At 36.2% G+C, this 14,455-nt stretch overlaps 2 protein-coding genes across 2 annotated transcripts; one reads left to right on the plus strand and one right to left on the minus strand.

Annotated features, from left to right (window-relative positions):
* Positions 1–2,437: 2,437 nt before the first annotated feature.
* Positions 2,438–2,821, minus strand: LOC120623939 (synaptobrevin-1-like). Its single transcript, XM_039890231.1, has one exon. It carries the CDS (start codon positions 2,819–2,821, stop codon positions 2,438–2,440), a length of 384 nt encoding a protein of 127 aa, XP_039746165.1.
* An 834-nt stretch (positions 2,822–3,655) lies between these two features.
* Positions 3,656–13,215, plus strand: LOC120623753 (T-complex protein 1 subunit beta). Its single transcript, XM_039889960.1, has 10 exons — positions 3,656–3,808; positions 3,945–4,118; positions 4,967–5,102; positions 5,226–5,445; positions 7,241–7,379; positions 8,120–8,328; positions 8,867–9,041; positions 9,385–9,562; positions 10,966–11,169; positions 11,791–13,215. Exons 1-10 carry the CDS (start codon positions 3,806–3,808, stop codon positions 11,961–11,963), a joined length of 1,611 nt encoding a protein of 536 aa, XP_039745894.1. The 5' UTR covers positions 3,656–3,805; the 3' UTR covers positions 11,964–13,215.
* The last annotated feature ends 1,240 nt before the right edge of the window (positions 13,216–14,455 follow it).

The following is a 14,455-nucleotide window of genomic DNA, read 5'->3' on the forward strand; positions in this document are numbered from 1 at the left end:
ATAAATGAGTTTGTTTGTCCTTCCTTCACGCCCGGACAAAGCAACCCATCAACATGATTTTTGGCATAGTTACTTGGAAGAATAGAGAGTAACATAAGCTAAGTTTTATACCATAACATCTGAGAATAAACTGTTCCCTCGGCATTTATAAAAAAACCGTAATAAACGCGTACGAAGAACGCGGGCAATAGCTAGCTAATAATACACATGCTAGGCAGTCTGGTAGGTCATCATAATAGGTAAGACTGCATAAAGGAATCTGGCAAAAAAGTGTAGAATCTAAATATTTTCAGTTTATTAAATAAAGCCTTTGTTTAATTTAATCAATTTTGCACATTGGGTACTTGATAATATGACTTTGCTGTGTTATCATGACTATACACTGATAAACACTTAAGATCTAGAAAAGGCTGATAAGAATTACTCATCGGGACTAAATTTGACGGGTTTTTTTTTCTTATACAAAACAACCAGATAAAGATAATATAGATTTAATATACAACATCGACTTACACATTAACTATGAAGACACTATTAGAAAATGAAGGACCTTACACCTTGTACATTAAACAGAATTGTTGGTCCCATTGGAAAACAAATAAGAAATGCAAAAAATTAATTAAACAAAAACGTAATATTTGAGTTAAGACCATCATTTCTTAACTATTAGGTTGTATTAGCAAAATTAAATACTTTAAACAAAACCTCAACTACAAAACCTTGAATCTTCAAAATTAAAACTGACAATACATTTAGCTTGATTTGAGTGAGAGCAACCCCAACTGGGCTCTAGTTCTCCATTGCATTTGATATGATAATACTGGAATATTAAACTGTTTACCACAGTTTGTGAAAAAAAAATGTCAACTTGTACGTCAATTTTTATATCGAGAAACAAAATTATTGGATTTTGTGTATCTAAAATCAAAATTTCTTAGAGACTTAGACTCCTGATGGATTTGTCTAAGTGCAGAACTAAAAAGAATAATAAAATATTATTATATGCCCAACTCTAGGTAATTTAAAGAACAATGGTCTTAGACACAATGTTAGAATAAATTTATTACAAACTAAAAGAAGTAATCACCCTAATTTGTGCTACAGTTATTTATACAATTTGTGCTTAGTAAATGGAATTTATATATAGGCAACATACATAAGCAACATTGATCATTTGATGATACATATTTTTTAAAACAAATAACTAAGTATGTATATAGTTATACAGAAATACCCTTCGCTGTAATATTGTAATAGTGTAGAATATAATAAGTTTTATGGCTAATTCATATGAATAATAAATAACATCTTCAAAATATCTCAGACAATGTTTTAGGTCACTTAGTTTTATAATTTCACAGTTAAATGAAAGTTAATTACTCATGCTAAAGTGCATAAAGCTCAATGTGTTTTACTTATGACATTTATTGTCAAATTAAGAGCCCAAAGGCCTAGCACAGAACTTTGGCAGCAACAATGTAAGTCTCTTTTTTTTTTAAATTGACTGAGTCTCTTTTGTAATGAAAATATAGTGAGTTAACTACTTTGTATACACATTGAGAATACCAGCAAATAAACAAAGTTGATCTAGCCTACCACAGGCATAGGGTGGAGATCCACACCTAACCAAATTGCTGTTGCCATGTTGACTCACTTTATTTTGCACATTACAGATCTAATTTTGTCCAAGCATACAGTATTGCAAGGGTACCATATAAATACATCCAAAAACAATATTGTGAAAATCACAAAGTAATAATAAAAAGTTCAGTGATAAACTGAGAATTATTGTAACACTTTTTCAAATAAAAATATATCCCTCCAAAGATGATAACATCATGTCTTAATGATGTCTTATTCCTTGACACAGGCCTTGTTTCTCTCGTAAGAAAGGGATATAAAGTATTTTTATAGTAGCATGGTGCAAGTGACTTCATATGTACATATCTCAAACACTTACACTGAAAAGCTAACTCCTTTTACTCTTTGTCTAGTGTGTGAGAGAATAACGGGCATATATACAGAAACCTAACCATGTTACAATGAATAAACTGTAGGCCCATACATAATAATAATTAGGTAGTGTCAAGTCAGAGACCTCTATTTTTATGTTTCAGCAGTAGACTAAGAAGCTAGTAATTGTAAAATTTACCTGTATTAGTATCAGTTGGCCACTGTATTATTATATTTATAATATTGCCTTACAAAAATAGTTGTGTATAATATAGCTCAAAGACATAAAGCACTGGTCTCACTGTATAATTAAATTTTAGAGATTTTGTAAACAATTCTTAAACAGTTACAAGAAAATATATATATATGAATTTGTTAACATGCCTCAACTCTGAAGGTAAAAAATTATAGTTTCATTTAAAATCAGTCAAGTGTCAGTATTTCGTATGAATCATGTGGTAGCTGATATTTCAATTTTGGAGAATTATCGACCTGCTGGCTCATTGGCAGCTGGTGCTATAGTTGTTGTTGTTGGAGCTGGTGCAGAACTGCCGCTGCCGCTACCGGACGTCGCCCAAACGATGATAATGATAAGTAGGATCGCTCCTACAGCACCAATAATTAACATCATTTTTAAGTTTTGCCACCAATACTTTCTTTTAAGTTTACCAGCCTGCTGTTCAAACTGTGCCGCCCCATGCTGTAAGGCATCCGCTCTGTTGTCCAATTCGGACAATTTCTGGTCCCTCTCCAAAACTTTCTCGACATTGACACGCATAATTCCAACAACTTCATCCACCTTCGCCTGTGTCTGGGCTAAACGCTTATCGCTTACCCTTGTTCCTTGAGTTCCACTTGGATTCTCCATTTTTCTGGTTTATTGTAAATCCTTTTAATTATTTAACTATATAAAAATATAGAGGTAGCGATTAGGAAACACAGACGGATTGATAAAAAAAATTGTTTGACAAATTAACGTACAATCACAAACAAAAATGGCGATGACCGAAGATTGACGCATTGACAATACGACCACAGAGATAAGAGAATATGGAAAGGGTATACGTACTAAAACACAGATACCTGAATCACGTGAGCTAAACTAAGAGGCCGCTTGTCAATAGTTCCGTGTAGCACTAGGCTAGCTAGCAAGTATACTAAATTCAAATATACTAACACAATAATAAAAAAAATAATCAGGCAAATCACAGTCACTAATACAATTAATTTATAATGCTTCTACTCTGAAGTTACAAAATGATTTTAAATATTACCGAACATTTTATCATCATTCATTTTTTAGAGTTCAAACTATAATACGGTGAATATGTTGTAACTATAAGAGGCCGGATCTAATAGGTATATATTTACATTGAATGTACATTAAGAATTTAAATTAGGGAATTAAATCAATAAATAAATATACTATGACAATACCCACATCGCCATTTAGCAAAAAGTTCGAGCTTTGTGACAAAAGAAAATTATTGTCTTCTTCTTCTTTTTCTTTTTTTGGCTATTAGGTGTGCCAAAAAAATATTGTTTATGTGTCTCTTTTTGGCAGGTTTTCAAGGTAAAAAGATTATACAATAATGAAACTAATTGCTATATTAGTCCCGATTTTATCTATATTCATTGTTCTTAGACATATTTGTACTCTGTAGTGTACGGTTTTAATCTGTGCCCTGTAATGCATGATTCGATTGGCCGATTGGAGAACTCAACGCGAAGAGGTTGAACTGCTTTGTGCCGAACTGCCGAGCAGAAAATAAAAAAACTAAGAATTTCAAGTTTGGTTATTTATTTCTCATCGATAGATTAAGTATAAAGATACTTTTCAGTGCATCTAAACATGGTAAGTGACGTAGAAAATGTTAAATTAGTCCTTTATTTTTATCTAAAGTATTAATTTTAATTCAATTTTTGTCCATGGAACTTGTGGGAGCCGCACATGTGCACTTATTTGCAATTTATCGCTATTTTACTTACAGGTTTCACTCAACCCCACCAGAATTTTAAAGAATGAGGCAGAAGAAGAAAAGGCCGAGATTGCTCGGATGTCCAGTTTCATTGGAGCCATTGCTATTGGTGATCTTGTGAAAAGCACCCTTGGGCCGAAAGGCATGGACAAAATATTAGTTTCTATGGGCAGAAATTCTGGACAGGTTTGTTTTAGTATTATAAATTATCTATTGTCCTTTAATAATTTAAGTGAAGTAGTAACCTATTTGAATTTTCTCGTGTCTGCTCTAGTGGGAGGACTTGGTTGAGGCTTATAACCACCCTACCGTGTGATTTGGGAACCGTTATTTTTGTTTATAATAATAATTGATGGACCAAGCAGATGGCCCACCTGATGGTAAATGAAAAACCATCGCCTATAAACGGACTAACACGGCAGGGCATGCAAGGAACATCTTCTGCAAAGTGCTCCCCTTTGTCCATTAACCTGAAGCACCTACACCCTTCAGACAGGGAACACAGAATTGCATCGATGATGCTTAGTGGCAGAAATAAGCATGGCAGCAAGCATACATACCTGGACTAAATGTCACAAAAAGCTCTACTACTGTGATTGTGGATATGGGCTTAAAATAAATATACTGCGCCAATATACACATTACCATCTACCCCAAAGTAAGCGTACCTTGTGTTATGGGTGCTAAGATAGTTGATTAATATTTTGTTATGAATATAATACACATAAATACTTATAATATACAAATAAACACCCAAATACTGAAAAACATTCATGTTCTTTACACAAATTGTGCTATCTATTTGCTCTCTTTGTGGACAAAGAGCACTTTAGATCTGTCAAATTAGTTTAGGTTTGAGATTTGGTAACAAAGAAATTATTGGATTATACTGCAGGTTTTGTTGTGAACCATTAGTTTGTAATCTTATAGCTTGAGGTCACAAACAATGGTGCTACTATTCTGAAATTCATTGGTATTGACAACCCAGCTGCTAAGATCTTGGTTGATATGTCTATAAGTTGGTACTCTTTTAGGTTGAGGTCACAAATGATGGTGCTACTATTCTGAAATCCATTGGTATTGACAACCCAGCTGCTAAGATCTTGGTTGATATGTCTAAGGTCCAAGATGAAGAAGTTGGTGATGGCACTACTTCAGTTACAGTATTGGGTAAGATAATTTATGCTTTTAGTAACTTTAAATGGTTATATAGATCTCAACTGACTTCCAATATATTTTGTTGATAAAAATTGTACATGATTTTTATGTTTATTATCTTTTCACTATATACAGCTGCTGAGTTACTCAGAGAGGCAGAAAAGTTGGTAGAGCAAAAGCTTCACCCTCAGACAATTATAGCAGGATGGAGGATTTCTGTTGATGCTGCCAAACAGGCTCTTGCAAATGCTAGCTTTGATCACCAGAAGAACATGAATGAAGATGCATTCAGGGTTGACTTGGAAAATATTGCTCGTACAACTCTGAGTTCAAAAATTCTATCAAACCATAAAGAGTAAGTATAACATAAAATAAAACACTTGCTGCATCTTCTATTCTTCATCTATCATTATGGCAAATGTTTGTCCTCGCCTCAATACATCAGTGGAAAATGGAGGCGCGAAGAAGGGGGCGAGGAACCGATGCTGCGGGTATACACTCAGCGTCGTTTCGAGCTCCGTCAGATCCTAATGGCGGAATGGAAGGGACGCCTGGAAAATCCCAGCGCAGGGCATGCCACTATAGCGGCGATAAGGCCCGTTATGGAGGATTGGCTAGGGCGCCACCATGGTGCCCTATCATTCCGGCTGACGCAGATACTAACCGGACACGGTTGCTTTGGTAAGTATTTGTGTCGCATAGGTCGGGAGAAATCGCCCGGTTGCCACCATTGCGATGACTGCCTCGAGGACACGGCGCAGCACACCTTAGAGGTGTGTCCAGCTTGGGCAGGGCAGCGTCGTGCCCTCGAAAATACGGCAGCTGGTGACCTTTCGCTTCCAACTATAGTTCAAACTATATTACGGAGCGAGTCAGCGTGGAATACTGCTACCTCTTTTTGCGAGGAGGCGGAGCGAGACAGAGAAAGAACATCAACACTCCCCTCTCGCAAGAGACGAACCGGGCGCCGGAGAGCAACCAATGACCTCTGGCCTCCATGAGTTGTAGGCGCGCGGGTGGCGAATTAAAGGGGAAGTTTGCCACCCAAATAATGACAGGCCTAAGAAGGTGGCGTGCCGTGTAGTGTACGCCTCTCTGGAGGATTTGGCAGCGATCAGGCCAGTGATGATAGGACCCGCCACGCACTGGGGGGTCAAAACCTTGGCGAGAGTGCGGTGAATACGCAAGTGAACCCCGTGCTCTCACTTATAGGGCTATCGAGGGACACACAGAGTTTTTAGTGGGTGCAAGTCCCACATAACTACTCCGTTTACCCAACGGAGTGGTATGCGTCAGGCATTTTCTCTGTATAAAAAAAAAAAAAAAAAAATGGCAAATGTTTGTGCTTAGCTTTGTTTTTTTTCTGTCTATTCTGAACTTCAAAACTTTGTAAATTAATAATCCACAAAATATGTTGCATTTTACACCCATTCTAAGTGATGTTACAGCAATACATAAAGTTTCTGTATCACAGTTTATAGATTTTAATTTTTATGTTTTTTGTAAAAATAAAAAGGAAACAATCTGTATTCTATTTTTTTTTGGTCAAAGATTTTAAACTAAGATTTTCGTGTATAATCAACATTTCTTAAATATTGTTCAACGGGTACATACCACGATAATATTTTGGATTTGTCGATATCTCAACCCAGTTGCATGGATGGTGGTCACTACGGGACTCGGAAAATAATAAAAATATCAACAAATCCAAGATATTAAACTAAGATTTTCGTGTATAATCAACATTTCTTAAATATTGTTCAACGGGTACACACCACGATAATATTTTAGATTTGTCGATATCTCAACCCAGTTGCATGGATGGTGGTCACAACGGTACTCGGAAAATAATAAAAATATCAACAAATCCAAAATATGATTGTGGTATATACCCATTGAACTATATTTTTTTTGGTCTTCGCTTAATATAGAAATATTTTTAATGGAATGACAAATCCCAAATTGAGGTTGGATGGATCAATGTCCTACTGACTATTTAGGACCTAGGCCACAAAGGACCTTTATTATAAATATAACCAGTGTAGTATAACCAGCTTATTTATAGCTTTTTGTTTTCACTTCCAAAAGCAAAACTCATCACATTCTAATACACAGATGTAGCAAGTGATTCAACTGATTCAATATTTCAGACATTTCACCAAGCTAGCTGTGGATGCAGTTCTCAGATTAAAAGGTTCAGGGAATCTTAAAGCAATACAGATAATCAAAATTTCTGGTGGTTTGTTGGAAGAATCATTCCTGGATGAGGGATTCCTGTTAAACAAAAAGGTATAATTTATTTAATTGTTGTCTGATATAAATAATTGATTTACTATGAGTAAAAAGTAGTTCAAACAATATACCACATACTAAAGACTTCTTTTTGATTTTAATTAGTATGAACTTTGTAAAGAAAATATTTGTTGGTTTCCTATCTGCTACTACTGATTTAGCAGTTATTTGAATGCACCTTGCTGGCCAAGTGTGGCTTGGTAGGCTTTACACATCTTTCAAAACATTGTTGAGGCATGCAGATTTCCTCACAATGTTTTCTCTCACTGTTAAAGCAAGTGATATAAAATAAATATAAATATACTACGACAATACACACATCGCCATCTAGCCCCAAAGTAAGCGTAGCTTGTGTTATGGGTACTAAGATGACTGATGAATACTTTTATGAATTATATATACATAAATATTTAGAAAATACATATAAACACCCAGACACTGAAAAACACTTAATGCTCATCACACAAACATTTTCCAGTTGTGGGAATCGAACCCACGGCCTTGGACTCAGAAAGCAGGGTCGCTGCCCACTGCGCCAGTCGGCCGTCATATATTTTAATTGCTTTAAGTTTAAGAGGTGTGTGAAGCCTTGGATCAAACTCTGTTACCATGAAGAGGCTAAGTTAACCACTAGATTATCTCCACTTCTCGATAACTAAATCGAAGTAATGAGAACCGTCACTTATAGCTACATATGACTTATCTCGGTTTGTCTAAGGGTTTATCTTGTTTTTAAGGTTGGAGTACATCAACCTAAGAGATTGGAAAATGCGAACATTCTCATAGCGAATACTCCTATGGACACAGACAAAATTAAAGTGTTTGGCTCAACTATCAAAGTGGATTCTATGGCTAAAATAGCAGAGCTTGAAGTTGCTGAAAAAGAAAAGATGAAGGACAAAGTTAACAAAATCCTAGCACACAAATGCAATGTATTTATTAATAGGTGAGTTTTCACACATTTGAGCATACTTTTATAATAGTAAAAAAGGGATACAGTAGTTGAAAGGTAAAGTTTTTAAATGCCAACATCTAGACAGTGCAGCAGTAATCTAATAAGGTACGCCCCTTGGTTTTCTTACTCTGCACCCTTGGAGAGTAATATTATATTTCTAAACACAGTACTTTATCACATAGAATATAATTGTTGCACAGAATAGCAAATTGAGCTTCATTGTTTATACATCCTAATTCTATCAAAGATTAAGAATGTTAGAATAAACCCAGCCTAAATGCAACCTTATTCTAGATTACAATCTTATTTTAGAATCTTATAAGGGTTTTTGGAGAGAGTAAAAATCTCAAGAGATAATACCTAATCGTTTCCAATACTTTAGGAAGCAGAATTATCAGCATCTGCTGACTGTCGAATGAGTGCTTATATTAGTAAATTCATATTTATTTAGTTTTAAAAACAATAAAGTTTATCTCTTATTCTATGTCACACCCTGTGTTCTTATTAAAAAGTTTGAAATGTCATATAGGCAGCTCATCTACAACTACCCCGAGCAGTTATTTGCGGATGCTGGTGTCATGGCTATTGAACATGCCGATTTCGATGGAATCGAACGTTTAGCACTGGTAACTGGTGGTGAAATTGTATCCACATTTGACTCTCCCGATAGAGTTAAACTTGGTCATTGCAAACTTATTGAACAAGTAAGTAATTTCTACTATTAAATTCTAAATACTAAATTTAATAGTCATTATACTGCATATCAATTACAAAATCAACTGAAATTTTGTAGTTGAATTAATTCAGGGCACATATTCGAAGGTTTATAATAATATTTGCCTAATGCATAAAGTTTCTAGATATTTTAAATTAAGAAAATATGGTATTTGTTAATTAAAAATTGAAATCTTATTTTTTTCAACAACCTGACTCTGTATTTCTGGCTTTTTCTGAATACCTATTTTTGCTTATTATGCCTACATCAAAATTATAACAGAAAAGTTAGTATTCCAGTATCCACTTCTATAATTATTTTTTAATTTTCAGGTGCTAATTGGGGATGAATGTCTCATTCGTTTCTCTGGAGTGGAGCTAGGGTCTGCGTGCACGATCGTCATCCGAGGCGCCACGCAGCAAGTTATTGACGAAGCAGAGCGGTCCTTGCACGATGCCTTGTGTGTACTCGCTGCTACTGTGAGAGAGCCCAAGGTCATCTATGGTGGAGGTAAGTTATTTGAATTTGATATTTGGAAATGAGTTGCTCATCTATTTCTCCTAAGTAAAACTAGGGTCAGTATAGCTGAGAGTTACAAGTAAATTGCCATGAACAGTTAGTTACAGCTGTGTTCCATCTATCAACTATCAACATGTTTTGACATGACCGTTGCTTCCGCAATGGCTTCCACAATAGATGGTCCTGATGTACTAGTGGATGAATGTAGTGTAACCAGCATTCATTCATCCAAAACCTGAGACTAGGTTTCTATTGGTTCGTTTAGTACAAGATAACCGCGAAATGATGAAAGCAGTGCGGGGATAGTGCGATATTATAAGACCAAAGAAAATTTCATGGATACCTTTTCGCCTCAGGGAATCTGAAAGTTTAAGGCAAACTTCTACCGCCTAAAACTCCACGGTGTTCCAACTCTTCGCCTGGTAGCTGGATTACAGGAACGCTTTAGCATACTCGGGGTCTTCGAGTCCAATCAAAGGCGCCTTCCAACTCGAGGACATAACTCTGAATGACCACATTTTTCGTCTCCATGGCCCGGAAGTACTTCTCAAGGTGGCAGACAACACTTCTGCGATGGATTGGATGCCAATCTGGTTATAGTTTTCGCCACACATAATTGGTTAAGGAGACTGTCGCCTCCTAAGACCTAAAACTGCCCTTCTTCATTCTTCATCAGCCTTCACGTCTGGCATGGGCAGGAGACAATTATTTCCCCAGGGAAAGGATAAAAAATTATCTTCTCCCACAGTACAGTAAAGTTCACACATTAACTCTCTGAGCACTGGCGCACGAATGGAATGAATAATATTAAAGTAATATATGTGTAATAAAAACGGAGGTAAATTTATCCTATTCCATGTTCCCGTGCTTTAGCAGGTGGGATGTTAATTATATCCCCTGTCCAGGGGACAATTTTCCTGTCTATACTAGCACTGCTGGCAGGGAGAGGTCTTGGCCGGCCATAGATGTCCACAATTGCTTTGTGGTTATGCCCATTTAGGACATTCTGTTCTAGCGTATACTGCGCCTTATCTTCGGCGCACACTCATCACACCTCCCATATAAAACCTGGCCCAATGAAAAAGTAGCATAAAAGATTCTCTAAAATAATAGTAAAAGAGTACTAAAAGAACATCAGCGAGAAGTATACCCTTAATCAAATTTTAATAGAAGCAGTGGCGTGCACTGGCCTCCTTACCAGGGTATGCATACAGTGAGAAAAGTGCCAAAAACGCCTAAAATCCTTCTTTTATACAAGTTATATATCAATTTTAGCGTAGGCAGTTCTTTTGTGATTGTACGAAGTGCACGCCACTGGCTAGAAGGCGATCTCGAAAGGCTTGTACCCTCCCTCAATTTCAATAAAATCAAATGTTTATATCGATTCTTACTAGGTGCAAGTGAAATGCTGATGGCGGATGCAGTATCCAAAGTTGCCGCGCGAACAGCCGGTAAAGAAGCCGCCGCGGCAGAGGCTTTCGCTGTGGCCCTTCGCAGACTACCCTCAGCAGTCGCGGACAACGCTGGCTATGACAGCGCCGATTTGATTGCCAGGCTTCGTGCGCAACATGCCCAGGGAGAGAGCACTATGGGACTCGGTAAGCAGTTTCCATAATCCTTAAAGAAGAGATTTTAGAGCATAGATTAAATTCTGGTGGGCAATAACGATATACATAATCAGTGATAATAACCGACCCAAAAACCTGACTCGGGGCTGGTAAAGAGATTTTTAATTTACAGTAAATTCGTTAACTTAAAATTTTTGGATATTCATGGGCGGCAGAAATCAATTAAAATAAGCAATCACTTAATAAAGCCTTCTCACTTGCCTGCTTGCCTTCAACTCGCATTGGAGAAGTGTGGCTAAAATCTTAAGTCGTGCGGAATTTACAGCTTAAGATGTATGATTGGATTAAGTATAATATATATTATTTTATTGCACACGAAACACCACACAAAAGAGTGAATGAGGTGTTGAATAGTTATAATTCAACTGTAATTGGAGATTCCTGAAAAATAAAAAAGAACAATAAAATAAAAAGCACATAATATTATTGTATACTACAGAGGATAGTGATTGTATAATCATAATAACCCATTGCAAGCCCACTACTACTATGGGAATGGGGAATGATTGTATATAATCGAGCAATTTGTATACAATGATGTTGGCGATGATCCCTAGCGACGTCATCATGACGTTTATTCCTTTCCTTCAGATATGGAGAATGGGTGTGTCGGTGATATGAAGACCCTCGGCATCACAGAGTCTTACGTCGTTAAACGCCAAGTGTTGGTGTCGGCTGCGGAAGCCGCCGAAGTCATCCTACGCGTTGACAACATCCTCAAGGCTGCTCCTCGTAGACGTGGACCAGATCGTCGCCCATGCTAATTAATAAAAAAAAGGCGCTTTAACTCTGTCTTAAACAACTTTCATGAAATGTGTGTATCAGAAATCCAACTCTCTGGAAAAATCGCAGTCTTTAACACTGTACGGACAATGACCAAGTCCCCATCATCAAGTGTCATGTGTAAGATTTTATACCTTTACTTAACCGACTGCGTGAATGTTTACTATGATTTAAATAAATTCGAAAGAGCACCATTTAGTGACAGTCTGGATTCTCTATACCATATAACTAAGTGTGGTTCTGTTTATACGATAAGGTTTTCCAGTTTTGTTCGCTAATTATCTATTAATTTGTCAAATATATTAATGTAGTAAAAAAAGTCACATAAAAAAGTTGTATCTAAAACAGCGCCATCTAGTAATAATGTTTCTCAGAAATGTAACTAGATGGCGCTCCTTCGATACCGTGTAAATCGTATTTAACTTTAACGCGACCGAATAAGTCAATGTAGGCTCTAAACTCAAACTAGGCACTCTGTTGTGTGTTTATTGATATTGAATAAAAATAAAATGGGTCCTTATAATATATAAGAAACACTAGCAGACTAAACATAAACAACGTTTAGTTTACTAAATATTTAGTAAAGTATTGATTGGAACCCAAGCACTAAGGTTTAATCGAACAAAGATCCTTTAGTCATCTATCATGAATACCTTATATATGATATAACTATATATAATAAAACTATATATATAGTAATACGGGTTATACTGCATTCATGAATGCCGAAAAATTAAGAAAAGCTAAAAATACAAAGTACCAATAAATGGTTACGTTCATCATCTTAGTTACATGAGCAAAATATAAAGTGTTGTTTCATACTCATTAAGTATTTTGAACGAAAGCTGCTGGTCACAAAGTCTCTTAGATTTTTAAAGAATAAGGTGCATTTTCTGAACGTGGCTTTTCTTTTACACACTTTTAACTATAATTTGATTTATTACGTTTCCTATGCTTCTTTACACTGTTTGCATTTGCATTCTATTTTTAATGTGGTGTAACAAATATTTATAATTTGTAGTTTATAAAACTGACGCAAAGTTGAAATTGCCCCAGTGCTTTCTTTTTAAAACATTGTATGCGACAATACAAATCTGATGGTATTTTAGTATTGCTAGCGGAAACATCACTTAAGGGAAGTATGTTTAATGTATTTTAGTTTAGCTAGGTCGAAGATGCCTTAATTTTAAAACGTATTAACAAATTAATAAATAAAATACTTTATTATTTTAATGTTTTACTTTTAAATCAAAAATTAAATAGTTTTTGTTGTAGATATCACCTAAAGATATTTAATTTCACTTTTACCAATCTTGCAACTAGATATTAGTAGTATTATAGCTTTTTATGGCAAAGCTCGTCCGGTCCAGCCATGCTTATATGTGCCATCATGCACTATTGCGGTTAGAAACTCGTGGTTGCCTTTGAATTCCAGGCACATGACGCCTAAGGGTGATGGAAACAGGGCGACATTTTGAAGAACCCGTCTCTTTCATGGCCTGCAAAGTATTATTTTCCATTTACCATGATGGGGATCTATCTGATTGGTGCGTCAATTATAACTATAAAACTTTTATTGAATTGAGTCTCCGTGGAGTCGGCACAGTCGATTCACCGAAGTAAAGAAGGACGAATCCCTCTAAACAGAGAAATTACGACAACTGCAGGGTGAGGAAAGGAACCTTACTGGCGTCAGTAGGAAGGGACCCATATTATAGCAACTATAGTCGTAAAAATGTAATAGGCCCGTTTTGACATTTGTCATCGCGACGTAACTAGTTATGGAACCATAAGACTCGGGACTCGATACTCACGATAAATCAATTCAAGTTTGTATCAGTACTTGATTGATATTATTATGTATTGTAAAGTGTTCGTTTGTTCAAAGTATTCCTTTAACTTCACAAGCAATACGCGTGACTGGCTGTTGATTATACGTCCACTTTTCAACATGTTATGATATAGGCAGTGCCGGATTAACCACGTAGCAAGAGTAGCCCCCGAATATTTAATACCACTCATCTCTGGCTGACTGACTGACTGACATACACGCACACACACACACACGCACACGCCCACGCACACAGACATGGTCTATAGTAATTTACTATACTATTAATTACCCAAAAAATTGTAACGTATAGATAGCAAATACGTATTGTGTTTAAGATACGTATTGAGTATTGAATTGTATTTTTACTACTTTTTACTTAAGAACCCATAGCAGATCGAGGGCTCTTTTAAAGAATTTGCTACGGCCCCTGATATTAATCAGGCACTGAGTAAAGGTACATTATAACGACGCTGTATTGTCAGTATTTACCATGAAATCAAAGGTATCTCTGTATACTATGTTTATTTTAAGGCTTTGACTCTACAGAAATACATCGACATCCGATCGCCGATTCCATTCCTACTTCATACCACTGTCGGGCATTCAAACCACCACCGATTAATGCCAATCGTATAGCCG

The sequence above is a fragment of the Pararge aegeria genome, chromosome 5 (assembly GCF_905163445.1).
Source record: "Pararge aegeria chromosome 5, ilParAegt1.1, whole genome shotgun sequence".
NCBI classification, from domain to species: domain Eukaryota; kingdom Metazoa; phylum Arthropoda; class Insecta; order Lepidoptera; family Nymphalidae; genus Pararge; species Pararge aegeria.